General features: G+C 40.6%; 1 protein-coding gene across 3 annotated transcripts; it reads right to left on the minus strand.

Moving 5' to 3' along the window:
* Window positions 1-15,182: 15,182 nt before the first annotated feature.
* Window positions 15,183-26,277, minus strand: ttc14 (tetratricopeptide repeat domain 14). Of its 3 annotated transcripts, none has more exons than XR_004609377.1 (12): window positions 25,660-26,277; window positions 24,770-24,900; window positions 24,326-24,525; window positions 23,987-24,071; window positions 21,959-22,088; window positions 21,048-21,203; window positions 20,033-20,104; window positions 19,800-19,919; window positions 18,969-19,091; window positions 17,506-18,593; window positions 16,991-17,097; window positions 15,183-16,847 (listed from the first exon to the last, which is right to left on the minus strand). XR_004609377.1 is itself a non-coding variant. In XM_034530727.1 (12 exons), the coding sequence occupies exons 1-11, from the start codon at window positions 25,791-25,793 to the stop codon at window positions 17,004-17,006; spliced, it is 1,341 nt and encodes a 446-aa protein (XP_034386618.1). In that variant the 5' UTR covers window positions 25,794-26,277; the 3' UTR covers window positions 15,183-16,847; window positions 16,991-17,003. The 3 variants fall into 3 exon arrangements, 2 of the variants coding, with proteins under 2 accessions (XP_034386618.1, XP_034386617.1); XM_034530727.1 differs by having other exon boundaries at window positions 16,991-17,075; window positions 18,476-18,593; XM_034530726.1 differs by having other exon boundaries at window positions 18,476-18,593.
* Window positions 26,278-27,472: the final 1,195 nt, after the last annotated feature.

Below are 27,472 nucleotides of genomic sequence, written 5' to 3' on the forward strand. Positions count from 1 at the left end.
TTTTCTATATTCCACAACAACCCTGTGAGGAGCTTCGTGGTCATACAGTTACATGTGTAGGAAGACAAAAGAAAGTGAAAGAGTGGAAATTGACAACGGAAATAGAACTCTGAGCAATTACAAATATAACAAATTAAAATGTAAACAAAATAAAAGAATACAAATATTTTAAAAAACATGTGCAAATTAATTCAGAGTTAAGTCAATGCATGTAAAACATTTAAAAAAGCCAGATCAAATTGCACACAAGGAAATAAAGATACATTATAATTATATATATTTATTTAAATAAATAGGGATGTTTTTAGGTATATTTTGATGTATTCTGACTGTGATGAGGCAAAGATGAAGACAGCGTGTTCCTGTAGTGTCTGTGTGATTCAGTGTGTATGTGCAGCTCTGTGGTGAAAATATTCTGCTTGGTCTGAAGACATTACCACAAGACCCTCACAGTCTGCCTGATAGTCTGTTCTCACGTTCTGATTTAAACCAGTTTACCAATTCCATTATGCTAAGCCCGAACACTGGTTGGGAAATGATGAACGATTATGTGAAACACATAATCTCCCTGCTGCACCATCATTGCAATATGACAGCCAAATTTCATTCATCCTATCCAATTTCTTCCTTATTTAAGGAAAGAAAATTACTGGTCCCAGTAATCAGATATGTAGCGAGTCTGTGTGCAAGAGTTAAGCCCACTCCCATTAGGCTTTCTGCCTTGCTCTGGCTGTAGTCAAATATACACACACACACACACACACACACACACACACACACACACACACACACACACACACACACAGGACGACAGATACACATGTTCCACATGTCTGACCCTCCTCAGTTCTCACATCCCCTTTCACCCATTTCAAGGACTATTATTTGGCCTTGATATATTCTCCACAACATCATCTGCTAGCGATGCCAGTTTGAAACACAGTGTCTCTTAAGTGGTTTAGAGAGCCGCAGACAGGCAGTTTGCACATGCACATGCACACACACACACACACACACACACACACACACACACACACACACACACACACACACACACAGACTTCAAACTCTCTCCTCCTCTTCTCTCTCTTCTGAAAAAAAGGCCATACAAATGTTCTTTTTCTAAACAAAAACCTAATTTTGTGAAATTAGGCTAAATTAGATAATAATGCAATGTTGTCTTTTTGGCTACGATTATCCCCTGACAAAAAAAAAGTAAATGCAATGAGGAGACATCATTACCCCCCCCCCCCCCCCCCCCCCCCCTCCCCCCTCCTTCTCTCTTTCTCTCTCACTGTGTGGAGTAAAATCACCAGCGAACTGCTATATTAAACACCATGCAATGTATTGCTAATACACTCTGGATGGAGGTGTTTTCAGCCTATGACTGTTTGTTCTCCTCCACACATGTCCACTTCCTCTCTCCAATTGGGAATGCATTATCGGCATAATTGAAAATTAATAGAACATCTTTTCTGTGTTGTTTATTATTTATTTTATCTGGGGGGGGGGGGTAATTTATCAGGCTTCATTGTTCCTGTGTGACACCTCCAGGACCTGTTTCTACAAGGAGCCTGAAGCACCGACAGGCTTTCTGCATGCCCGGTCCCGCAGCTCTCTCTCTGCTTTGTCACTAATTGTGGCCTCCTCTCCACTGAATTGTGATTCGGGTAAAAGAGCTTGTTGGCTCGATGCAATGAAGCTGCCGGTGACGCTCTCACCATTATCAAAGATACTCTTGATCTTTTCAAAAGCAGGAAATAGATTTTTTTCCCCAAGCCCCTGTGTTCAATCACACATGGGGGGGAGGGAATGGGGGCAGTAATTTGCAATGCGTCCATTAGTTCTTCATTAAAGCAAGATTAAATTGCACCTCAAATCACATCTGCCTTTTCTAGAGTAAAGGGTGACAGTTTTAGGGCCAAAACTAATTACTAGTGCCAATGAATGAGAGAGGAAAACAGGGCTGTTTTTACATGAGATAGTGTGGCCTGTCATTATATTCAGACTAATTCCACTCTGCCTGCTCTCTTAATGAGACCCGAACGTCCTCACATCTCTCTCTCTCTCTGTATCTGTATCTCTGCTCGCTCCAAATGTATAATTTTGATAGCACTTGGAGTTTGCATTAATTAATTTTTCCGCGAAGCCTGCTACAAGTGCCAAATTGGTGATGTTCTGAATTATCATTTAGAGAGAAAGGAAAGTCAGACAGGCAGACAGACAGGCAGACTTTGCCTCAGATACAGAAAAGTGAATAGAGTCAATACAGTCCCAATACTATATGTAATGAATAAAATGAAGTAACATCTTACTCTACAACAGGGATACTCAACTTTATTTGCCCGGGGGCCACTTTTGCAAAATGACAGAACATTAAAAATGATCAGATAAAGGAATGAATAAACATTCAAAGATTGAATGCTTATTTACATTCAAAGTACAAAGAAATTCTCATTGTGAATCAATTCATTTTCCTTGGGAATAAGAAAATGGTGGGTGGGCCACTCGGCACAGTCGCTGGCCACATATGGCTTGTGGGCCATGAGTTGAGTATCACTGCACCACAATATTTCAGATACTGTTTAGGTCTGCTTTATGTTAATTTTCTAAAATGACCATGCCTACTCAGTTTTGCACTGCAAATAAGGTGTTTTACAGCATCATTTAACAATCTTATTTGCAACAATAAATACACTACAAATACAAAACATGATGATTGACCTTGTTCAATAGAGTGATGTTTCTTCTGCCTGCTACGTGAGATGTTAAAAGCAGAGTTTTAGCACAAACCCTGTAAAAGGTCATAAATGAATGATTAGTAATTAGAGCTTCAACAATCGGTTGATTAATTGATTTGTGATTGACAAAAAAAAGTTACGCCGCAATGATTTGGATAACTGATCATTTGTCATTTTTCAATAAGAAAATGGCAAACTTTCTCTCTGTCCTTATGCAATTAAGCCCCGCAGCTGCCATATTCATTTGTTAGGCTACATAATCAGGGTTATGGCCCCTCCATTAGTTACTTTTCTTCATGTAGAAAAAAGTCCCTCTTTGCTATTTCTGTCAGTGTAAAGGACATTTGCTAATGTTCTGCAAGACACACCTGAGTTACCAAACTTACAGGTCGATACAAATGTAAGAAATCCTGTTCATAGTTGCAGTTTACCCTTCCAAGTATGTTGCCCTGACTGTTGCATAATACACGAGAAGCAAACTACCTTTGCACTTTTCAGTGGCAAACCACCCTGTTTATTAACCGGGACGGGAATAATCAGAATTTACAGTAATGCATATGGCCCGGCGCCCTCCTTCCTCTCCTCCGTACCTCCTCTGCTCGGATTGACAGACGCTCCTCTCCCCGTGCTCGAGGTTGAGGTTAGATTAGAGCCGAGAGCCGAGAGCAGCCGAGTCTCACAAACAGGATTTATCATGTTGTCTCACAGTGGCAGCCCTGCCTCGGATCACATGCTGCTGATGAGCCCCGGGGCATAACATGCTTATGGCAGATACACTGCGATTTACAGAGACAGGAGAAGTGCAGAGTACACCAACTTAACATGTGTGCATTTGTTAACAGTGCACAAAGTTGAAATGTTGGCATCTTCAAATGAGTCAACAATGTTGCGAGGCTTTACCTCTGCGCCGTGTATAAACCTCTTAATGCACATTACAGGCTTTTCAGAGTTGCCGGCTGATTAGCCCTCTCAAGGCGATTTTTGCCATCCTTAAAATATATATATATTTTTTTACATACAGTGCATTTTTCCCCTCGCAAGGAACCAAACCTCCTTTCCTTGCAGAAAAATATATATGCACTAGCACTAATTTTTTTAAGCAGAGGAATCACCCCACTGGTTTCTGCTGAAGTGAGATTTGGCTGCAGAGACCGCGCTGGTTCCAGAAATTCAAACCTCATACCATTCCAGGCTGGGCTTATCCTAAGCTTGTTAGTATGTGTGATGCTGGGACCGATAGCACCTCTACATTACCATAACGCTGCTGAATTAACTATGATCTTCCACTGCACCGGGAGAAAAACTGGCCCACAGAAGTTTTGCAATATGCTGTGCAGGATATTATGATAACATGCTATAATAAATGTTTATAATCTACTTAGTGGAGGACCAGGGTTCAAATATGTTTCTATATTAGGCTTATTAATGCTCCCACAGATTTTCTGTTCCACCGGTGGGCGAGTGAAATATGCACACTTAACCAGAAATGGGAAAATAAAAGGTCTCAGAGTGATGATTAATTAAAGTGGAGATTGTGCAGCGATACATCGGCCAACAGAGAGAAGCGCTGCAGTTCGAATACAGTCGGTGCATCAAACACAAGCAGTGAGGGGGGGGGGGGGGGGGGGGGGTTAACCACCTGGAGAGGTTACATTCTACTATTTTACATAAATTACACATGATGAGTTTTTCAAAGCTTGTATTTCAAGTCAATATTATTCATACTTTGGCAGCTTTTAGGTAAAATGTTTAAAATATAAACCCGGCCCTGCGCTGAGACCTTTGAAAATAGCATTGGGACAAATGTTCCTCAACAATTCCTTCAGAAGGAGGTGGAGTTGCGTGAGTCATACCGTATCCTTTCTAAAATCACAGCGACAGACCCGATCAGACAGGAAACAAACAGGTTTTTGTGGTTTTCATCAACACGCTGGTTCATTTCTTTACATACAATTCCCCTCTTTTTCTTCTTCTTTAAGTAAGTAGCTTTACGGTCGGGAAGCGGCATCATATGTAATCTGTGCCTGGTTGTTCTGACTCTTTGTTGAATCGATATGATGTTTGTATTGAGGTAAATACACAAAGTTATATGCCTATTTCCTTCTCGCCTTGTAGTAGGAGAAGAGCGATGCACTCTTATGGCGGGAACTCTCTCGTCGGACACTTTCTTGGTCGGGTGCTCTGTAGATGCTGGAGGGCATATTTCTTTAGAAATAGCCGTCACTGTGTTGAGCTACGCTAACCGGCTTCTCGCTGCAGCTCCATATTCACTGTACAACATCAATCTTCTCATCTAAGTCTCGGCATGAAAGAGAGTTAGATGAGAATTAGTTTGCCTAATTCAAAATATGCAATAAACATTATATTCCCCCAAATCTGACTTTACCTCAGGATCCCTGTTGTGACTGTATATAAATGAATAATCAATCTTCGCAGCAGCTAAACGTCCTACTCTGACCTGCTCCTTTGAATGTTTCTGCAGAAATACCACAAGGCCTGTGCACATTCCAGACGCATGAGATGACACACTCGGAAAGTATTCGTATTATGCTGCTCGTCTTATTTTGATAAACAGTAATTTGGTGTCATGGAGGACAGTACGGAGTGAATGGGACTTGTCTGTCTATCTGCCTCTCAGCCATTCACAACATTTGTCTGTTGGGTTAAGACTCTCCTCTCTCCCCCTCTCTTTCTCCATGTTGACACATATACATATCACACACCAGGATTAGCATGACGGTGACTGTAACAAACCTCTCTTTGAGAAAAAAAAGAAGAAAGAAAGAAAGAAAGGGGGGGAAAAGCACCCTATTCCATAGTGGAGGTGCCCAGCCAGAAAATAGCATACTTAGACAACAATGGCGTGGTAAGTACCTTAGCAAGGATCAGCGCTGGCAGAGTGAAACACATTACAAAACAATGGCTGACTGCCTGCCTGCTTGGCTGCTTGGATGTCTGTCAGGAACTGTGGGGCTGCCATGAGCTGCCATGCTGTCATGTGTCAGGGGATAGAAAAGGAGACAGAGACACACATCATCATCTCGCTCCTCATCGCCTGTAACGGCGAGTCTAATCCTGCCTGCAGACGGATCTCCCATGATCCCCCTCTGCAAAGTGTGCTGTGTGGTGTTGTTCCACGACAACAACACGGCTGTGGATGCAGTGATGACATGAAGGATAGCAATGTGTGTTATCTTTATTTAGTCTTTATTTAGTTTGAAAGGTGATTTATGGATGTAAAAAAGGATAACAAATACCATATTAGAGCCAGCTAATTATTGTTTCGGTCACTTTAAGCAATTTTTTTTTGTGGTTCCAGCTTTTGCTTAAGTGAATATCTGACATTTTTTTTGTTTTTTTGTATCACGGTAAACTGAATATCTTTGGCTTGGTCAGACAAAACAAGACATTTGTGAACGTCAGCTGCACTTTTATTGTTTTCTAACATGTTTAGATCAATAAATCAGCCGGTAAATTGAGATATGAAAATAATTGTTAGTTGCGGCCCTAACGTAAGAATAATATATTTATAAAAAATGACAGTAACCGTAATACATTTTAGTGGGTTTTGAGGACGAATTGGATAAACTGGAAGCAGCTCCCGTCATGCAGGAAAAAAAAAAGATTAACAATCCAAAAACAAATTAAAAAGCATAATCCTAATTTTTTTTTGAAGACAAATAATCCGGCTGTTGAATTTTGCTAAAATAACACAAGGAATATCCAGCAATTATTAACCACCATATCATGCATTAAAAATTACACATTTACATTCCAATATTTTGATATGATCTAAATCAGGAAGTCAAATATATTCCAGTTGTATTATCGGGCCAATAAGGAGCAGAGATTGTTTAATGCCAGTTAAAAGAGGAAAGGGGCTGCTGTAAGTAGAAGGGGGGGGGGGCTTTATTAATGATATGAGAGCGAATGTTGGAGCATCTCCTGGAAATCTGGCAGAAATCCTAATGTCGCTCCTGTCCCTCTTTTAATGCAAACCAAATGAGCCCGCACTGTAATAAGAAGCTTCCCAGAATTAGTTTCCGTTTGCAGAAAATTGCGAGAAAAACCCCCCTCCCAGTACTTTTATCTATGAATTTCACTCCAGCATAAGCAAAAAAAAAAAAGAAGAAAAAGCCAGACCCTCCTCCGACATTATTTGGATGACGTTCCATCAGTAGCAGCAGCAAAAAATAACATTGTGCAAATTCTATGCATGTTAATGATAAATAGGAATCCACCTGCTCACAGATAAAATGAGTTTAATTTCCCCCCCACCCACGCCCATGTGCCTGCCTGGCCTTTTGGAAATTACTTATGCACCGCTATTATTAAAATAGGGCCAGAGCAAATGAGAAAGAAGCGCTATCTCTGGAAAGAGTGGCTGGGTTTAGACTGCTGCTGCTGCTGCTGCTGCCAGGCCTCTCTGCTTCACACAGTCAGCGTTTCTTCCACACACACACACACACACACGCATGCAACCACACGCACGGGCTGAAGCTTGTGCACACACACACCTCGCCTCATCTGAATTTTTATAGCGGCTCTGACCCTGTGTTTACTAAATTAACCCAAATCCCTTTTTTTTGGGGGTGTAATGGAATTTGAAAGCTTTTTGTGAAAACATCTATTTGTATGTGTGTCTCTCTTGCGCGTGTGCTAATATGCACTTGTGTACCGGCAAGTGTGCAATTGTGTGTGTGTGTGTGTGCGTCTGTGTGTTCCGGCATGTCATTTTGTTGTTGGAGAGGAATTTCCTTTGGGTGTACAATGTGCTTGTCCCTGCATCTTCAGAGTGGCTGAGGATGTAACAATTGAATGCTGAAGGCTCGGAAAATATCAGTCATAAGTGGTGACTAGAATATTTATCTATGCATGGCAGGAAGGGAGAGAGGGAGGGGGGGGGATGCACAATTGGGAAAGGAGGGGAGAGAACGTAGGCCAGGTGTAGAAAGGGTAACAAAAAAGAAAAGAAAGAGGTCAGAGCGGGAGTGTTTTTGTGCACAGTGTGCTGTATATTCTTTACCACCTCTGCTCCATTAGCAAATCAACAGATTCCTCTCATCTCTCACTTTGGCCTTGAACACTTCCAGAACATTCATCCTTTTTATCCACGCGAGCTGAAGGATGTTCTGATGGCTGGCTGCAGAGCCTTTCTCCTCAACCTGAACTCCAGCATCTTCATCGCAGTGATTCAACAATGAGTGGAAGGGAGAAGAAATAAAAAAATAAAATAAAATACAACAACATCCAAACTGGAACTCATTAGGCAAAAAAAGGAAGAAATAATCTAAACTGGAACTGAACACTCGAATGTGACATCCTGACATAGTGTGAAATAAAAAAAAACGGCTCGGTGGCTATAGTTCACCTGCTGACAATAACGCTGTCAAAACTGTGTTGCAAAAACAATGTTTTTAAGCTTTGCGCATTTTATATGAAAGAAACCAGTACGGTAGACACATAGAAAGGCATGCTGAGCATGAAAGAAATACAAGACACACTGTGCCATTAGGCTGTGAGAAATAATTCAGAGGATACGGTGAACAATGATGTGTGGACTTGTTTGCATATTGTCTTGGAACTTCCTGCTGTGTGCGTGCTTTCTAATGACTGCTCACTGGGTGGGGGGGGGGGGGGGGCCTCTGGGGGATGTTAAGACTCTAATAAACGAGGTTCACTCACACTTCATGCACTCTCAGAGCAGCAATTATGTCAAAACAGTGTTTATAGTTGCAACGGTAGAAAGATCCCTCTCTCCTGTGCGTGACAGGTTTTCTTTATGCCCGAGAGCTGAAGTTGAAATTACTATGGCGCTTTGTGATGATGTCCCGACATAATGTTTCTAAATGATATATTGCAGTTTACAAATACTACGGTTATTATTATTAAAGAGTGTGAGGACTCAAGAAAAGCCCTCTGCAATTGTGTTGTCACACTTCACCATTTGTCGCCTGCAGCATATAGTTTTATAGTAAGAAGGAATATATGTATATACACATATTCGGGATTTAAACCGGTGTGTCACGATTAGTATTTGACTCGAGCAACCTGCAATTGATTTAATGCGAGAGTGTCTGGAAACTAGTTCATTTTACACTAGTGATCTATCTCCAAACCAGATTTGAGGATCTAAATCCACAAGCGGATGAAGTCAAAACATGTAGAGACAGAATATTTTTTTGGGTGCAATTACACGGCAGTAGCCAGGATTTTAGAAATAGTGTGTCGAAGAGTCCAAAGACCCATGTAGTGCAACCCCCCAGCCAACCTCTCTATGAAACCGGTGACTGGCCAGCAGAGAAGGGCTGCTTTCTTTTCTTCTTCTTCGTGTTTTGTATTTTTTTTCTAAAGATTTATTCTTCACATTTTCTTTTCCTTACAAGAAGAAAAGGAAAAAAGTTACTTCATGCCTTCCACACAAAGTCAAGGACATACTCACAGTTGTTCTAATTCATGGTTTTTGGCCTTTAAGTTACACATTTAATGAACTATGAAGTCTATTAATCTGCCTATTTAACCATATGTATAACAAATCCCTTTTCTCTGGTAGCTACGGCCATAATGTAGCCTAATTATAAACCAAAATGATCTACCACAGTATCTTGATCTATGATTTCATCACAATATCATTGCATTGAAAAATTATAAATTACCATTTTGAATTTTCACCCAGCCCTAAAATCATATGAATGATCCTGTAAACTTCATAGTTAATGACATGACTGGTAGCTGGTGGTAACTATAAGGCCATTTTCATTTATATTTAGCATTCTATAGCTATTATAGATGTAAAGGTATGTGGAAACTCGTACTCAACTAACTAACTCAAAACTTAAAACTTCAAATTCATTCAGATTTAGTACCTGAATTGATAAACTATGAAACTCCAACCCTGATCCAGTGTCCATTGATGGAATGATGGCTGGTTATCTTGTTTTTCTTACTGGTGTTTTAATAATGTTTGCAAAGCATTTGGGCTATAGGATGTCATATTGCTCTGATTTATGACGACGTTGTCTGATATTATGACCAATATGCTACTCAATATGTGGATGGTCAACCTGGGGCCTGGTTGGTAATCGCGCCCTTGTTATCGTAGACTGTATAATTCAAAGCTGTCTGCATAAATACTGTGGTTGAGTGGGTTATCAGGATATTAAAAGGGTGCATTTTTCTTGATGCCCAAAACCCCCTTGGGACCAGTTCTGGACCACTACAGAAAAAGAAGAAGTTTGCATCTCCGTGCCATATTGTGACAGCGCTGAGACGAGGGCCAGCCCCAGCGAGGGTCTGATTGAATGGCAGCAGAGGACCGTACATCTTTAAATTCCTCATTATCCACTAACACACAGGCACCACGTCTGCTACTATTCCATTACTTACTCCTCCGTATTGTCATGCTCCGGGAATTCAATGTAGTACCTTTTATTGTAGAAAATGAAAAAAATGTAATTTTCCCCTTCTCCCTCTCGCCCCGTCTCCTAACACTAATTTAAAATGTCTCATCTCCTTCCGCGTGTTCAACAGTCTGATTGCCTCGCTGCTGAAGAAAGAGGCCTAAGAGGAGGACACCCCTCTCTTTGTAAAAAGGAGTCCAGGTGGGAGCAAAGGAGGAGGAGAGAATGGAGCGGGATGATTCATGGAGGCGAGAATCTGCAGCTTCATCAGAGTCGGTCAAGCAGGACAGCTGCTGCTGCTGCGGACCTCCCAAACCAGTGGAGAGACCCATACCTTCAAGGACGAAAGGTCTTCTTATTCTTTTCCCTCTGGCGGACACTTTTTCATTCTCAGCTTATTGCACTCTCAGCTTAGGGTCAGAAATAAAGTCCTTCAGGTCTGCAGGAAAGGACAGTGATGAGGTGTCTCCGTGCCTGAAATACAGCATGTACATCAAACATGCAACACATTGTCACTCAGTCCCCCACTTGTCAGTTTCCACTTGTTACATGCACGCTGACATTTAAAAATACACTTCTATCTTCAGTAAAGTTAAGGCAAGGAAACCATTGAATTAGGTTCAAGAAAAGAGCACAGTTAATGTTAACTGGACTCACGTGACGATGTGCGACCGACGTGAGTATCGAGTGACAAACGTGTCACCTGACCTAACGACACCGACGACTGACCTCACAAAATGTCAACTTTTACTTTTGTGCAGGACCCCAACAGTGTTCTCCTGTTTGTGCACGTGGACTATATCTCGCTCTTCAGCGTAGCTGTTTGATGATGACGCTGGTGGGTTTGAATGGGAGTTGGTTAAAAGGCCGGTGCGCCGGTATCAGACGCAGAGGGGCACTGACCAAGCATCGGTATTGGACTGGTTGGGAGTGAGACCGGGTCGCAACATGTGTTATTTAGAGGATTCCTCCCTCACGAGGAAAACCCTAAAAATAATAATAATAATAATAATACATTTATTTATATAGCACCTTTAAAAACAGAGTTTACAAAGTGCTCTACATATAAGCAAGGTAAAAACACAACATCAATACAAGTAAACATTTCAGAAAATACATGAGGCAATGAACACAATAGAGGAATAGAAAATAACAAATACAAAATAAAGCAGAACAGACAAACTAAAATAGGGGAAACAAGGGGAAACTGCATAAAAGGACGACATCACTTAAAGGCAGTTCTTTAAAAATGGGTTTTAAGAAGTGATTTAAAAGAAGCTACTGATTCTGCTAGTCTTATCCCCTCAGGTGGTCGTTCCAAAGTCGAGGGGCTCTGATGGCAAAAGCACGGTCACCCTTTTATTTAAGCCGTGCCTATTGGAACGGCCAGAAGGGCCTTGAAGGGCCTTGAAGGAGGCCTTGAAGGGCCCCACCGGAGGATCTAAGGCTGCGAGCTGGCTCATATGGGGCTAACATTTCAATGATGTAGCTTGGGGCCAGACCCAGGCGCGCTTTAAAAGTGAGCAGCAAAATCTTAAAATCAATTCTAAAACTAACAGGGAGCCAGTGGAGAGAGGCCAGGACTGGAGTCATGTGATGCCGTCTGTTAGAACCAGTCAGAAGCCGAGCTGCTGCATTCTGGACTAGTTGGAGGCGGGAGATGGATTTTTGATTTATGCCGGAAAGGAGGGAGTTGCAGTAGTCGAGTCGAGAGAAAATGAGTGCATGAATGACTTTTTCCAGATCTGAGCGTGACAATATGGGTTTGATTTTTTAGATGAATAAAATAAATATTTAAATAAAATAGTTACGTTGGTCTTCACTATATCCTTATAATTTATTATAAAGGAATATCAATATCATATATGAGAAACACATTGCCTTAAAGGTGCATACATTAAATACATGTGTTCTACCTATCCCTGTTCTGTTTTGTGTATTTTCACCATTTGATCTGGTTCTAGCCTTTCAAATTGGATGTTTTGATATGATTATATAAAAAAACAACTGGGTATCATTAGTATTTTCAAAATACATTGTACTGACAAAATGATTAATTGATAAAAAAAACGTTTTGTTTCAGCCTTAGTGGATTTCTTTCTCTCTTTCTACCTCTCATTATGTTCTTTTCCTTCTCTTCCTTGGGACTGCCATCCACATTAATTAAATTATTTCCATTTTTCCAGTCTTGTTTTTTTAATTCCTCATTTTATTCTCCTTATTATGTTTTATTCGTAATGGACGGAAAATTAATTTCAGGACAACAGTTTTGTTGTTATTGTTTAGGTCATACGATCAAAATCACAAACCCTTATTCCTTAGATTTTGCCGTTTTTGTTGCAGCCAAGAGTTGCCAAAACAAATCTTATGAGGTGTGATGTTTTTGACTGGAGATGAAACTTAACATGGATAAGGGTGCCGGGCAATATATCAAAGATTAAAGATATCTTATTAATACATTTATGATTCAGGCGGCTCAAAAAAGGCGGGGTCCCTGAAATGTTGTTTCAGGGACCCCGAATGTCTAGCAGCACCCCTGCTAATAACAACCACAAAAGCTGCATCTTTATTAAAACCACTATAATGAACCAGAATGTCTGTTTCAGATTCACTCACAGATGTTTCGAAACATAAATCCATGTAAAATGCACATCCTTATTAAAAGAAAGGCAGACAGCTCCATCAGTATGGATGTGGAGGAGACTAACGTGATCTTTTCCATTTCCCGAAATCCAGCTGCTGTCCACAGACACAGTGTACCACTGCCCTCCAGTGGAGAGCTGCAGAACTGCACATCCGATGCATCTGAATTGGTTTTGAGAAACATGAAAGTGTTCACTGTGATTTTTCCAGGAGCAGGCAGTCAGTGTTTCTCTCAATGACATGTTTGCTGTGGAAAGCTCAGATTCTAACAATGCTGACACGTTATCCAAGACATCATAATCCATAATGATGTTAAACTGGTTTAAGAGGTCTCTGAATACATAGCGCTTGCACTCCATTTCTTTCATGAAACCATAAATCACCAATGCGACGTAAACAAATACAGAAATAAATATACACTTTTCATCAGACATGTCAGTGAGAACAGTGAATACATATTGAATCAATACTAAAGCTGAATTCATTGTGAATCAGGGTACATACATAAAGTATGTTTTTGCTCTCGGTCTGGTCTGGGATGAGAAGGACGAGATAAACAATTCGAATGTATGAAATGAAAAATATGAAGGAACAATACATTATTGCCATTATGAGATGCCACCAGATTCCACTGTATGTTTTTGTATCCAGTATTTGACAAATATAATTGAAAGTGCTTCGCCAACTCAGACGGCAAACCTTACATCAGTCATCTTTAGGACGCACAATGGCATCAGAATAATCCATGTGCTCAGCGATGCGTCTCGCTCAGGACCAAAAACTCCCACAGAGGCTCTTTAGTGGCCTAATGATGACCCGCGGAGGAAGCAGCCCGGGAGGCCAGAGGAACGCCTGCAGGATCTCCTGTCATCAGTATTTATAAAGATTAAGATGTCAGGCGCCTGAGACAGAAAGCAAAGGATCAGGAGCCTGTGTGTACAGTATTAGATGAAGGGGTTTCATTACTGCCTGTATATTAGTGCTTAATCTGCCCTAACAAGATAGACCAGAGCCTCACGGCTGCATGATGATGGAACCAGTAATGATGGAGGGAAGCGAGAGGTTGGCAGCTAAGCCTGAAGTAAGCTACTTTGGCACGGGGCGACGCACGGCTGGTCGCACAACCACTAGTGTGTGTGTGTGTGTCCAGATATTTAATCAAATATGCGACACCAAGTAGCTTAAAGCACTAATAAGACATAATGCCACTTTGGGTTTAATTTGCTTAGTTGAAGGATGAAAGACAACCGGAAGTGTTTCGGCTAATATATATAATATACTACATGTATCACTTGTATCATTCATACTATACTTATTTGACATTCTGTATACTAAAACATTTCTCCTCTGGGGATCAATACAAGAGAAGACATGTTAAGACGAAACTCTATATTTAGTCAAAAATATAATATGTGGCTTCTGCTTTTATTGTATCTTCAACATGCTTCCAGCTCTGCTCAGGGTCAGTTCACCCAAATCACAACAAAAAGCCCAAAAAACTAAACTAAACAATCTTACTCACTTGCTCTGCAGCTTTCCCTAAAACGGCTCAAAATAAGGCTAAGAACTCGATCCTCTCAAAATAAATCTTCATATAAATAGTTACAATAGAGTAACATAGTGTACAGTAGTGTGACACTGTTCTGATGTTGTCATTGGAGGGAACCCGTTGACAGGATCCCAGACTAGAGGCTCGTGAAGTTGCTGTGTTTCCCCACTTTTGGACTTTTCCCACTTTGTCAGTAAACTTTGGAAGGAAGCAGCGCTCTCTCTTCCTTGGACTTCAAACAGGCCTGGTACACGGTAGCTTCTATGCATGTTTAGGATCAATATCCTGCCGGAAAATGAATCCTCTTTGACTCATATTACTGCGCCAGAAGGGGTAGGAGCACGCCTCTGCAAAATAAAGTGGTATTTCTCTGCCGAGCAGGTGTGGAGCTGATCCTGTGCCAGTCACTTGAAAACAGCCCCACAGCTGAATATTTCCACCATAACGTTTCACTGGAGGTTTTCTGCACCGTTGCATTTACATCATCGTAGACTGTGGCCTCGAATATGAAAACTCAACGAGCAATATTAACACGGATGGCTATATTAACTTAGCTATTATCTGGTGTAAGTCGTTTAAAAACTAAATAATACAGAGCATTAATCCTAAAACTCAGGAAATATTTGAATGAAACGTATGGTGAAAACACAGGTGTCAATAAGAGTGAGTGATGGCTGAATTCCATTTAGTTGTTTCAGTTACAAGTTACGCTGAATCTCACTTGCTCTGTGGAGAGAGAGAGACACACACACACACACACACACACACACACACACACGCACACACACACGCTGCTGTTGTTGTTGTTTCAGCACAGCGCTCTAACAAGGACCTAAGTGACAAGGCATGTAGTTTTGACATTTCAAATGCTTTATTGATTCAACAGTTCGTTCTACTACAGAGAAAATGTGTCGGGATACAACTGAAACATCTGCATTGTGTGAAGCTTGAGTAAAAGTACTGCAGTACTAACAGTCAGGTCGTTTAGGATTTAACAAGCCAGAGAGAATGCACACAATGGCACAAGGCAGTAAACATAAGGCAGTATCTTCTTTAACAGATCAAAGTCTCAACTTAAGATGAACACTAAACAGATATTAAAGCCTGCAGCAACCGATGAACTGAATAAAGTAATAACCCTTTAAATGGAGGAAATGAACGCAGATGAAGCGATAGACTACTTTTATAATATCAGCTGTCACTGATCTGTTCCTTCTCTTGAAATATACTAATAAATCACCAGTTACAATCATAACATGTTAACACATCATTTGTAAAACGTATTTACCCAAATTATAGCGTCAACCAATTGTTGATGAACATTTTAAGTTGCTCACAGGCCTTAGATCTACAACAAGGACTAAGACATTTCAAAGTAAAAATAATTAAAAAAAAGGTACAACAACTGGGAACATTCAATCAGCTTGAAACACAGTCCAGAATTAATGGTTTCATGGTACAAACATCCATATTTCACAGTCACATTTTACAAATATTCGGGCACCTTTTGGACTTTTGGTTTCGAGTTATTATTTTGGGCCGACTCCTTTCTCCTTCTTAAACTGGGCAATCTGATTGAAAATATCTAACAGGTTAGATGGGAGGTCCTTTTGAGCCCTTCCTTCTGGCACTGAGGTCAAACTACTCGGTTTGTTGTGATTTCCAGCACCTTCTGATGTTTTACCGTTTCCTGCGTCTGACCTGCTGCTGCCGTCCACTGCTTTCCCCTTTCTGTTGTCTAGCGCTCTCCTGGCCTCTTCTACCTCTTGAATTTCCTCCCGCCCTCTGCACTCATAGCTTCCGCCATCGAAGGAGTTCCTCTTGGAAGAGTCATGTCTCATCCCTCTCTCTACTTGTTTTGATGCAGGACCCGAGTTCCCTAAATATTCAGATTTCAAAGTGGATGTCCGTGAATACTCGGACTCCGCGGACGAGCAGGATACCTTCCGCTTTCTGTTCTCGCCCAAGCTACTCCTCTTGGAGTCACTGTTCCTCCTGTCTTTCCTGTTATCCTCCATACCCTTGTCCCTACTCGTGCTCCCCATCTCCTCACTTTCTGGGTTTCTGCCCCTTTTCCTGCTCTCCTCTCTGTCCCTTCCCTTCCTTTGTCTGCGTGAGGAGTCAGACTCTTCATCCTCTGAAGCTGCAGACAAGGAGTACAGTTGAGCGATGCGTCTATCATCAGCATCCTTCACCATTACCTCGACCTCATCACTCTCTCCAAAATCCGGGCCTCCTTTCTGGGTGAGAAAGGTGGCGGAGGTGTTGGGAGGAGCGGGATACCACTCCACCTCATCCTCCTCTTTCACCTTCCGGTCTTTCTCGCTCTTACCCTCCTCACTCCTGCTCTCTACTGAGGAGATCCTGCGATGTCGCTTACTTCCCCGCTCAGACCGCCTCCTCTTCTTTTTCTTCTTTTTGGACCTTCTGCGATAGGAGGAAGACGACGAAGAGGAGTTCCTGGAGGAAGTGTTGGATGACGAAGAGGTCGATCTCTTCCGTTTTTTCTTCATCCTGTAAAAAAAGAAATTCACTGAACATTTCATTCTCATGTAAAAAAAAAAACTGAAGCTCTGAAGTTACGAAATGACTTGCATGGCTTCATCTGCAGTATATTTAATATCTGCCACACTTTTAAAAGATCAGAGTCAACTCACCTCTTCTCCTCTTTTAAGATCTTACGCAATTTCTCAGCACTGGTCTGGCTGGTCGTAGCTTTCTCCTGCTCCTTAGCCAGCGCTTCTTCTCGCAGGCGAATCGATTTCTTTATGGTTGCCGGGCAAAGCAAGACATGAAAATGGCAGGCAAAAGTCCACAAAGACGCAATCAAACACGCCATGCCCCAAGACAAGCAACGGAGACCCCGGAATCGATCAGTATTCAGCCATTCATTCATTTATTCAGCCGTTTGTGTTGGAGTAAATATTATGGGGAGGAAAAGGCAAGTCAAAGGTTTGAGAAGGACAGAAGAACGTTAACGATCACACACCAGATGACAGAATGATCGAGAAATATACAGAGGGTCACATATTTACCACAGAAAGAGTGGTGTGATCCAAGAGAACGGTTGTTGGCAGAGAAATAGATGGATGGACAGAAGTACAGGCAGAGATGTGCAGAGAAAACAAACAGCATTGGTTCCCCATAGAGACAGAGAAGGTTGCAACGTTACCGTATTTGGATCAGGGACACGGCACACACAAGTGTCCAGTGGAGGAGTCGTGGTCATTGTGCCGTTTATTTATTTTCACACCCGCAAGGCAGGTGACAAGACCAAGGCAGTTGGAGGGTCAAAGAGCACAGTCCCAGGGTCGCAGACACACACACACACAAAAACACTTCATCAGTATTACAAACCAGTAACATGTATGTGTTGTTCAGAGCAGAACATCTTTTTTTCCTTTCACAAACCCTGTGTAAATGTTTTCAGACAAGATTCAGCACCATGGACAGCACTCCACGGTGCTCTGGTCCAGATATTGTTAAGCCCCTCCACAACCCCGGTACCCCCCACAGATGTTTTCACCGCTTTGACTGGTTCCACTTGATTAGTGTATATGTTAGTAAAAACAACCCAGGAGGCCTTTAGAAAACAAAACAAGAAAATATATAACATAAAAAACATTTTTGATTTGTCTTTGTTACATTTGAATGGCACAAGTATTGTTTCATTTCCAGTTTGTATAAAGATATGTTGGGTAAATGTTGGTTCACTAGAAGAGATCAGAGTCATCGCTAATGTTATTAGTATTATTAGTCAAAGGGCCTTGTATGTGGTTATTATTGAAAATATGTCTGTATCTATCTAATAATACAGATATAAAGAGAAGCCACCTTATTTCAAAAATATCTATTTTTTAAGTAGAAGTTAATAATCCAAAAAAAGATTTATAACTTTGTTGTGAGTTTCCACCAACTAGTGGGGGAACTATCCGTCTCTTAGCTTAGTTGCTTCATGAACAAAAACACAGGATCAAACAACCCCGTAAAACATCTCGATATGCATTTGCCTTAGTTTTTTAATTGATTAGCGACTTAAAGCTTTGATATGGCCATTATGACTGCAGTTCTATCATAGTTAAGCCTTAAGTACACACACTGCTTTCCCCCAACCCTGTGTATGTGTGTGGTGGCCTGCTCACCTGTATAGTGTCTGTGATCTTGTGCAGGGCCTCCTGCGCCTCAGGGTTTGAGTCATCCAGAGATAGAGCTCTCCTGTACAATCCCTCTGCGGTTACTAGTTTCTCATGTTCCTCAAGCCTAACGAGACACACAAACAATAGACCGCTGAGTAAACAAGGTCAAAGATATTCCTGAGAAATAATTAATGAATAACAAAATTCACTTTCTGCATTATCCTGTTATTTTATTTCAGTAACAAGCCAAATCAGTTGATGCTGATTTATTGGTTGCTAAACAGCATTCCTGCCATTCTGTTTATTCAATGCTGACTCAGCACAGACATGTTCAAACCGTTTTAGGATTGCCCTGTCTCCTTAATATACTTTACTAGCTGTAAACCAGTAAATAAATTTAAAAAATAAAGAGATTAAAAAGGTAAATACTGCAAGGAAGTGTACATGATCAGTGTATATAGAGGAAGCAGCCTATATAATGTGCTGTGCAGTCGCTTACTGTTTCCCTCTCTCCACCAGCGTTTGGCAGAGGTACTTCTTGGCGTTGCGGTGATCTGGACAGCTCTTCAGGGCCAGTTCAAAGTCTGTTATAGCCTTCATGATGCTGCCTTTGTTAGCATACCTGAGAATATCCAATGATGGAAACACACATCTTAAAAGAGAATTCAATCATTTTATCTACAGGGACTATCACAACAGATACAATAATGCTCTGATAAGTATTTATTTCCATTTTCTTAATGACTTCTACTGGGTTTCGTGGTATCACTAACTAGATTTCACACAGTACTATTGCATAGAGAGATTATAGTCTAAGTTACAGTTTAATGCGTAAAACAGACAATTATGTAAATATATATTTAAACAGCCATTTTTTGCATCATTTATCTGTCATGTAGTTGATAAAGGAGATTCCTTTCTGTGATCTCTGGCACCAAGTGAACGACAGCTTTTTATTGCAACATAGGCCAGGAAATGATGACAGGGAGGAGTGTGGTATCTGAAATGTTGTTGTTCATATTGTCATTTTTTTATGCATACTGTCTACTTTTACATAGAGTTTAGAAAAAAAAAAGACATTTACCATTTCTTATTAAAAACAACTGCAACATTTTAACTTATTCCCAAGAATCACAATAGAGTAGATAGCTTGTGAAACTCAAGCATAGGTATACAATGCATGAATGTCTAATTATTAAAAAACTTCCACAGGAAGTAGGCCCCATATAAGACAGTAAAGACGTTAGTGGAACTTGTGACACCAAACCAGTTATTCAGCGTCAACACATCCAAAGTAAGTTGCAGCACATGAAATAAGAAATGGACTCACAGAGCTCCACGAGCCACCAGAGCTTCTACATTATTAGTGTCGATATCCAAGGCTTTGTTGTATTCGTTCATGGCTTCCACATGGTGGCCATGTTTGAAGTGGCCCACACCTGCACGGACACTGGAACAACAAAGACAGATAAGGAACAGGAATATCAAGTCAGAAGAAGCTAGAGGAAGAAAGCCTAAATACAAAGTTGTATATGATACACCAATGAAATATTGTGTCATTACCACTTCAAAGCCCATGATGCAGACTGTTTCTTCCTGAGTGCAGAGGCAAAATCTTCCTCTTGAAAAAGCTTACTGTGGAAAAAAGAGGCACAGGTAAGAACTCTATTGACCCTCAATGCGGCGTCTCTCAGCCGTGTATAGGCTTCCTTTTCCTAAAGGGTTCCACTATGTACCAGCCTACGTCAAAGGCCAATCCTTTATACTAGAGATTTCCATTAGTTGTCAACTGACACATGACAACAAAGCCATCAACACAGGTGATCAAAAACAACATTTGAAAAAAAACAAAAAACACAGGTTCAAAGTATTCCAATATAAACACAGGGTGTGTGTGCCAGTAAGGACACATTTTGAGTTGACCTTTTGTCACCCGCTTTAAAAGCGCCGCAATGGAAGAGGAATGGCTATTTCTGTAATTAGAAATGAGGAGTTATCTATAAGCCATACCTCCTCATTTCACGACAAAAACCTAAATACGGTAGCAGCTGGCTGGAGGGATATTGCCAGTGAGCTGAAAGTTTCCTACTTGCTGTTAATTTCCCGTATGTGTATGTGTGTGTGTGTGTATATATATATATATATATTCAAATTATGGGTATTTGTTGACAGCTCTAAATCTATTCATCTATTACAACAGGTTAAAGTTGGCAATGTCTTAATTTTCCAGGACTTATATCTACAAGTAGGATATATCTACAAGTACTTACTTCCAATTATCTGCACATTGCCTTGACATTTGGTATTTAGAAAGAGGCAACATTAATTTTACAACTGCTACTTTGCTTAGACTAAAAGATAAGACTATGTCGCATCTTTTCTGGGTCTGACCTCCTAACCATTTGTGGGATGGAGCTCTGGTTATTCAATTGAATTATTCCAGGTTTCTGTTTAATAAATACTTAAAGACTTGTTTTCTCTAAGTGAGATTGGAAAGGTTAATTTCCATCACATCCTCCAAACTCCAATAAAAAAATGGCGGTACTTAAATTAAGCAGTTAGTTGACATGTTTATTACCTTTGGAGTCCTCTCATCATTGATGGTGGGTGGGTGTCACTAACGCCCACCTTTCCCAGCAGGTAGGCCACTACAGAGGGGTTGTGGTAGCCATGGCAACTCTTCAGTATACACTCGTATGTCTTCCTGGAGTCAGCGGCTGCAAGAACGCTACGACTGAGAAAAGAGGAGGCGAGGAGTTAGCATCGCATGCTAAAACTGAAATTGTTGGCCTTGTTCAGGCTGCCAGCCCTAATATTTTTTTTTTTTTGCACATCTAGATGTATTTGGCATATCTATACTGTATCCAGATCAATTATATAAAGTAAAAATAATTAGCAAATTGGATCCAAACCACAATTTGAGCTATAATCCTGTAATTGTCCCCACTGTGGGACACTCTGGCCGCTCAAAACAGATCTGCGTCTTTTTTGTGTCAGTTGCTAGTATCAGAGCTCAATGGGGAACAACAGTCCGTGGACAGACAACGAAATAAGTCGTCTGCTGGCACTTTGTATCTCTCCATGACTGCAGCATGAAGCGTTGCAATGTTTGTCTTAAAGAAACAAATCTGATTTGCATGTAGTCTGAACGTAGCCTAACTTGAACAACAACAAAAAACACAGATTGTGCCATGAAGCAATTAGACGTGCTGTAAGGTCTTATTTGTCTTCTCTGGTGATCACAAAGAAAACACTGATTTTTAAATGAGTCACAAACTCAGTTTATCTGTGTTGAATAATGAAGCGCAACAACAGGCAAGTTAATTTCAAACAAGTTGTTTTAAACAGATATACAACATAGTATCCCTTACAACAACCATTTCAAGCATATTTGAATTCATTATTCAATAGTTTGGGGTTTTTCGAAGTCAAGTGTTTTTTATTAATCATTATTTAATAGTATTTTATCACGTCATGTGGTGTACTCACCTGTAGTGTATGGGTAGCTCCTCCCGAGGAACGACACCCAGTTTGATGTGCTCCAAGTTGGGTGAAAGAGAGGCCTGGAGGACAGAGACTGTGATTTTCTCCTGGTAGCGGTCAATATCTTTCACTGCAGCTACAGAACGAGAAAGTTGAGAACTCAGAAGACTTGAAAAATATTCCTCTGGAGTGAACAAATATTATGGCCTAAAGCATTATAAACATATACGTATGTGTTATAGCCTGCTCATAGCACTGCGCATTGATAGTTATAAACACTCATATATATGAAAAACAATCAGTTTCATAAAAAAACATGACATGATTAAAGTATAATAGTTCATAATTGCATAATTGTTTTTGCAAGGATCGTACTGTATTATAAATTCCATAATCCCTGTTCATTACAATGTAAATCTAAGTTACTAACTAATCGTCAGTGGGTACTTTAAGTGAAGTAATAACATACCTGAGGTATACATCGATAAATTATATTGCAACTTGGTTATATGTTACTCACATACTTATAATGTAATGTTTCCCCAAAATATTGACTCTATAGATACGAGTTGCTCCAACTATAGATAATACCTGTAGCTGTATACAACAGTGGTACCGTATTTTCCGCACTATAAGGCGCACTTAAAAGCCTTTCATTTTCTCAAAAAACGACAGTGCGTCTTGTAATCCGGAGCGCCTTATATATGGATTAATTCTGTCTGTGCTTACTGACCGTGAAGCGATTTTGTGTGGTACACGGCACTGTCAAAGTGTTTTAGTACGACTTTGGTAAACTACAAAGCTGCACCGCTTGCAGCATTATGGTGCGTTCACACCAAACAGCTTTATAACTCGCGTCAGTTTATTCGCCAGTCAAGTTGTGTTCATTTGTGTCTTTCGCAACCAGTTGCGAAAAGGGGGCGTGGCTTATCTCTGTGGCTTGTCTCGGTAAAAACAGTTAGAAATTCCACCATCCACCACAGTCGAAATAACCGCTAGTTCTGCTTTATACTTGTTGTGGACATCCCATAAATGTCGGAACATCTAACGCCCTGGTGTCTGGGTTCATAACATCACCCGTAGGCTCACACAGCTCGGGGAGTTTCACCGACTCCGCCTCGATAACTTCCGCTTCCAGCGCTACCAGAGCAGCAGCAGCCCAACGGGCGGAGCATCTCAACGCTGATTGGCTGGCGAGTTGCGAAACTTTTGCAACTCGCGTTGGAAGTTGAAATATTTCAACTCTGGCGAAATTTCGCAACGCGCGAAACGTGTCTATCGCAACGTCCGGCAAATTTCAACCAAACGCGTCTGTGCGTTGACTTTACATGGGATCCAGACACGCGAAAAATTCGCAACGCGTTTGGTGTGAACGCCCCTTTACGGCTAACGTTACCGTAGTCAGGAGTGTCGCAGAGTAATACATACTGTGCTTCGCCATAATATTACAGTGTGTGTATAAGGACCCCGAAATGGCACCTGTCAAGAGACATGCTTACGACGCGGACTTCAAACTCAAGGCTATCAGTCACGCAGTAGAACATGGGAATAGAGCCGCTGAGAGAGAATTCAACATTAATGAATCAATGGTACGGAAGTGGAGGAAGCAAGAAGATGACCTGCGCCAAGTACAGAAGACCACACAGAGTTACGCTAACGTTTGAATTAGCGGTATCAGACTGTTTTTTTTTACGTGTTACAACTAAACAAGGTTGGGAGTTATTGTGAATACGCTCATTAACATTTGAACAATGTTGAGAGTTATTGTAAATACACTCATTAACGTTTGAACAATGTTGAGTTATTGTGAACACGTTTAATAAAGTTTGACTGACTGACTGTTTTGTTTCGCTTAATGCACCTTATAGTCGGTGCGCTTTATATATGAAAAAAGATAGAAAATAGACCATTCATTGCCTTATAATCCAGTGCGCCCTATAGGCACCTGTGTAAGAGCTTTAGCCTAATAGTCAGGCTGTCAGAGAAAGTCTGCACAGAGGTGGTTATTTAGGACAAAGCAACTAAGACACTAACCTCTGATGAAGTCCCCGATCTGGAAGTAGGACAGAGGATCGTCATGGCTGCCAGTAGAGGGAATTTCTCTGATGTGACAAAGAGCCTTGAGGTAGAAAAGAAAAAGGAAATTCCAACAGTATAGTCGCCCGATTTACGACAGTAATTATAGTTACACAAACTACATGTGTCATGACTTAAGACCTCAACTTGTGCAGCGCACCACTGAGAGACATTCAAGTCAGCATCAAGACAATTAAAGTCTTCTGCATCTACAATGTTTGACTGATTGGTTTTGATCCGTTACCAGGTTTATGACACGGCTCAAGGGCATTCAAATGATGTAGCTTGTTGACATACCGACAACTCTAGGTCCTCTATGTCTCTCTTCAGTCCTCCTGCCGTGCAAAGCAGAGTGAGAAAGAAGCCGTAGTCTCTAATGTTGTTGATCCTCCCCGCCACAATGTCTCCTCTTTCCAAGTCCCTGTACAGCATGGTTCTTCTTTCTTCATAAGACACTTCCATGAATAACTCCATTGGTGGCATGATGGCATATGGCTCTGGGAAAGTAGAAGAAAACTGAATCAAACATGTTGCAAATGAAGATAGATGTCTCTATATTATGGTATATCCACATTAAGCCAGTGAGATTTAAAAACACACTTTCCTCCCTACATCCAATACCGTGCGTTAATGTAACCTGTGTAGACAAAGACTGAAGCTACCAATGTGCTGCTCACGCTACATGTGGACAGAGATCTTTAGAAAACCGAGCCTGAGAGATGTGATCAAACCAACACACACCTGCAGCGTCGTCCGCCTCCTCATGTTCCTCTTCTTGATGATTCGTGGTTTTCCACGTTGGACAGAACAGGATGTCAGCCTTCCTGGCAATGAACTGCTCCACAAGGGGGCTGTCCTGCCCATCACTCTTGCTGCACATAAAACACACATGTTCAGCGAGGCTGAATCGTTTGTCAAAATAAGTGTTGTGTTGCGCACGCCTGGAAAAAAAGAGGAAATCGGGCAAAACGGCTGAATTCTCTCACACTGTCAGTGCAGACTTTATTAAGATACAACTTTTCAGTAATAGACTTTCATCATGCATGACATTCACAATATGAAAGAACATCTTTTTTTCGAGAGCCATGGGCTGCAACAACCATTTAAAAGGGGACTCAAATCTCAAACAAGTCAATTACACTAGAGCGAAAACAATAGATCAGTAGTTGATTAGGCAAACAAAAAATCAATCAACAACGATTTTGATAATGAATTTGACAAATGTATTAATTATAGCCAGTTTGAAGTGCTTTTCTCTGACTTATATAATAGTAAACTAAATCAAGGAATTCGGCTTTAAATTACTGGTCAGGTAAACAAGTCAATTGAAGCAGTCAACTTGGACTTATGGAACTTGTGACTGAATTCATTTGTGCACTTTTCAATATTTTAAGGTTTAGGTTTATTGACCACAATGACAACCATTGTTAATTGCAACCTTAAGTAAGATAGACAAATTATCAAGATCCATATAATACAAATCAAAAACTAGAAATATAAAAAAGAAAAGAAAGATGGGCAATGCAAGACAAGATAAAATACCTGACAATAATTCCTCAAAGCTCACATGTAAACTAACATCTGAATTAAAACTAAATCATACAAAAAAAAAATGTAACTTGCTCAAATACCTTTCACACGAGACCTTGCACAGGTCAGACACCACAGCTTGGAAGTCTGGGTTTTCTGTTTGTTCACATTTCAGTTTGTTGAAAAACGATTCTCCATGATAGGTCAAACACTGCCTCAACAAGTCTCTGTCCATTCTGTATTTACACGACTGCAGTCACATTATTCTACAAGTCAGAAAATAGAGTAGCCATTGAGTGCCGTTGGCTATGTCTGAAACGTTTTAGCATAATTTAGCAAACGTTTTATTTGTATGGCGGTGGAGACGTGCTTTTTTCCATCAATAGGGCACGTCTTATTTACCACATTCGCGCGCCAACTCGGATTTGTAAGTGCTAACGGTCCATTAAATACACTTTAATGGATGTAAGTTAGCTCGATAACAACGTTGCTCTGCGTTGTTTAGCTAGCCACCAAAACAAAGCTAGTTAGTCATGCTAAAACACTAGCGAGTTGAAATTATCTTGGCAATAAATAATATTCCGATAGTTTTACACATGCAAGGTACCCCTGTTTCCTAAAACGACACGACTATCATTTCAAATCCACAAAGTCTCGACTACTCTGTTCTCGTGCATCGCCCATTACTATCACACGAGTGAGCATGCGCAAGGTGTGTTACACTGAAACCGTCGGGAGAAACAAATCCCATCTAGGAACTAAAGTGGACGAATCCGACCGTTAATACTTAATGTGTTGAATCCTTATTAAGCTATATTCAGAAATACATCTAAATTGTATTACAAAGTAACTCCTCTTAGAAGCAATTATGTTAAAAGTAAAATATCCTACCACAATTTAGTCCTACACAGCCTTTATGAGCCAATGGAGGAAGAAATACTATAGATATTTACTTACATAAAAATAGTAATACTATAGTGTACACATTCTCTGTTACGAGTAAAATTCCTACATTCAAATGTTTACTGAAATAAAAGTACTAAAGTATTGGTACACTGAAATATTGGATTTTTTAAAACTACCCCCCAACAGTGGACCCCACAACTAAGACCCCAACAATTACAACAATTACAACAACAATGATTGCAGCTAGCACAAGTATACCCAACAACTACAGGAACCACAACTACATCCCGACAACTGCTGCCCTAATAACTGAAACCTGACTATTGCACTTCCAAACACAACAACTGCGCCACTCCCCCAAAAGAATATGAAAGTTTGAATTAACAAAAAACAGACAGCAGATGAAGAGGATAATTACATGAATAAGAAACCTGTTTGACAACCTTGAAGAGGATTTACAGTAATGTCTTTGTTAAGAGCCCATTGAGTGCAATGGCATTTCAATTGTTTGACTCATATTGATGAAGATCATTTCTCCTCCATTTATTTCATAGTTACTTGATACCAGCTTCTAAAACAAAGTGGAGTATTGTATGCATCACCTAAGCTATGAAAGTATCCCCAGGCACCAATGACATGTCACTCCAGAGGGAGGAGAAATCCAACCTCTGCGACAAACACTCATTTGCAAAACAGTCGTCTGTACCTGTAACTCATCATGGAAAGAAAAATCCTTCCCAGATAGTAGTCGACTCCGGGGCAGATCCGCCCTACTGTCAGACTCAGTTCGTCCATGCGCACCGGATCCGCCCCGCCTCCAGATCACGCAAGACAAACCGCGGATTAATTGCAGGCGGATGCCTCTCACTGTAACTGTATAGCAGAATATTGCTGGTGTATTTATATTGCACAGGTATATTGCACATGTCTGCAATATATATATATATATTAAAAAAATATATACAAAAAACCCAAATATATATATATAATGCAATGCATTCGTGGTGT

The sequence above is a fragment of the Cyclopterus lumpus genome, chromosome 4, assembly GCF_009769545.1.
Source record: "Cyclopterus lumpus isolate fCycLum1 chromosome 4, fCycLum1.pri, whole genome shotgun sequence".
NCBI lineage: Eukaryota > Metazoa > Chordata > Actinopteri > Perciformes > Cyclopteridae > Cyclopterus > Cyclopterus lumpus.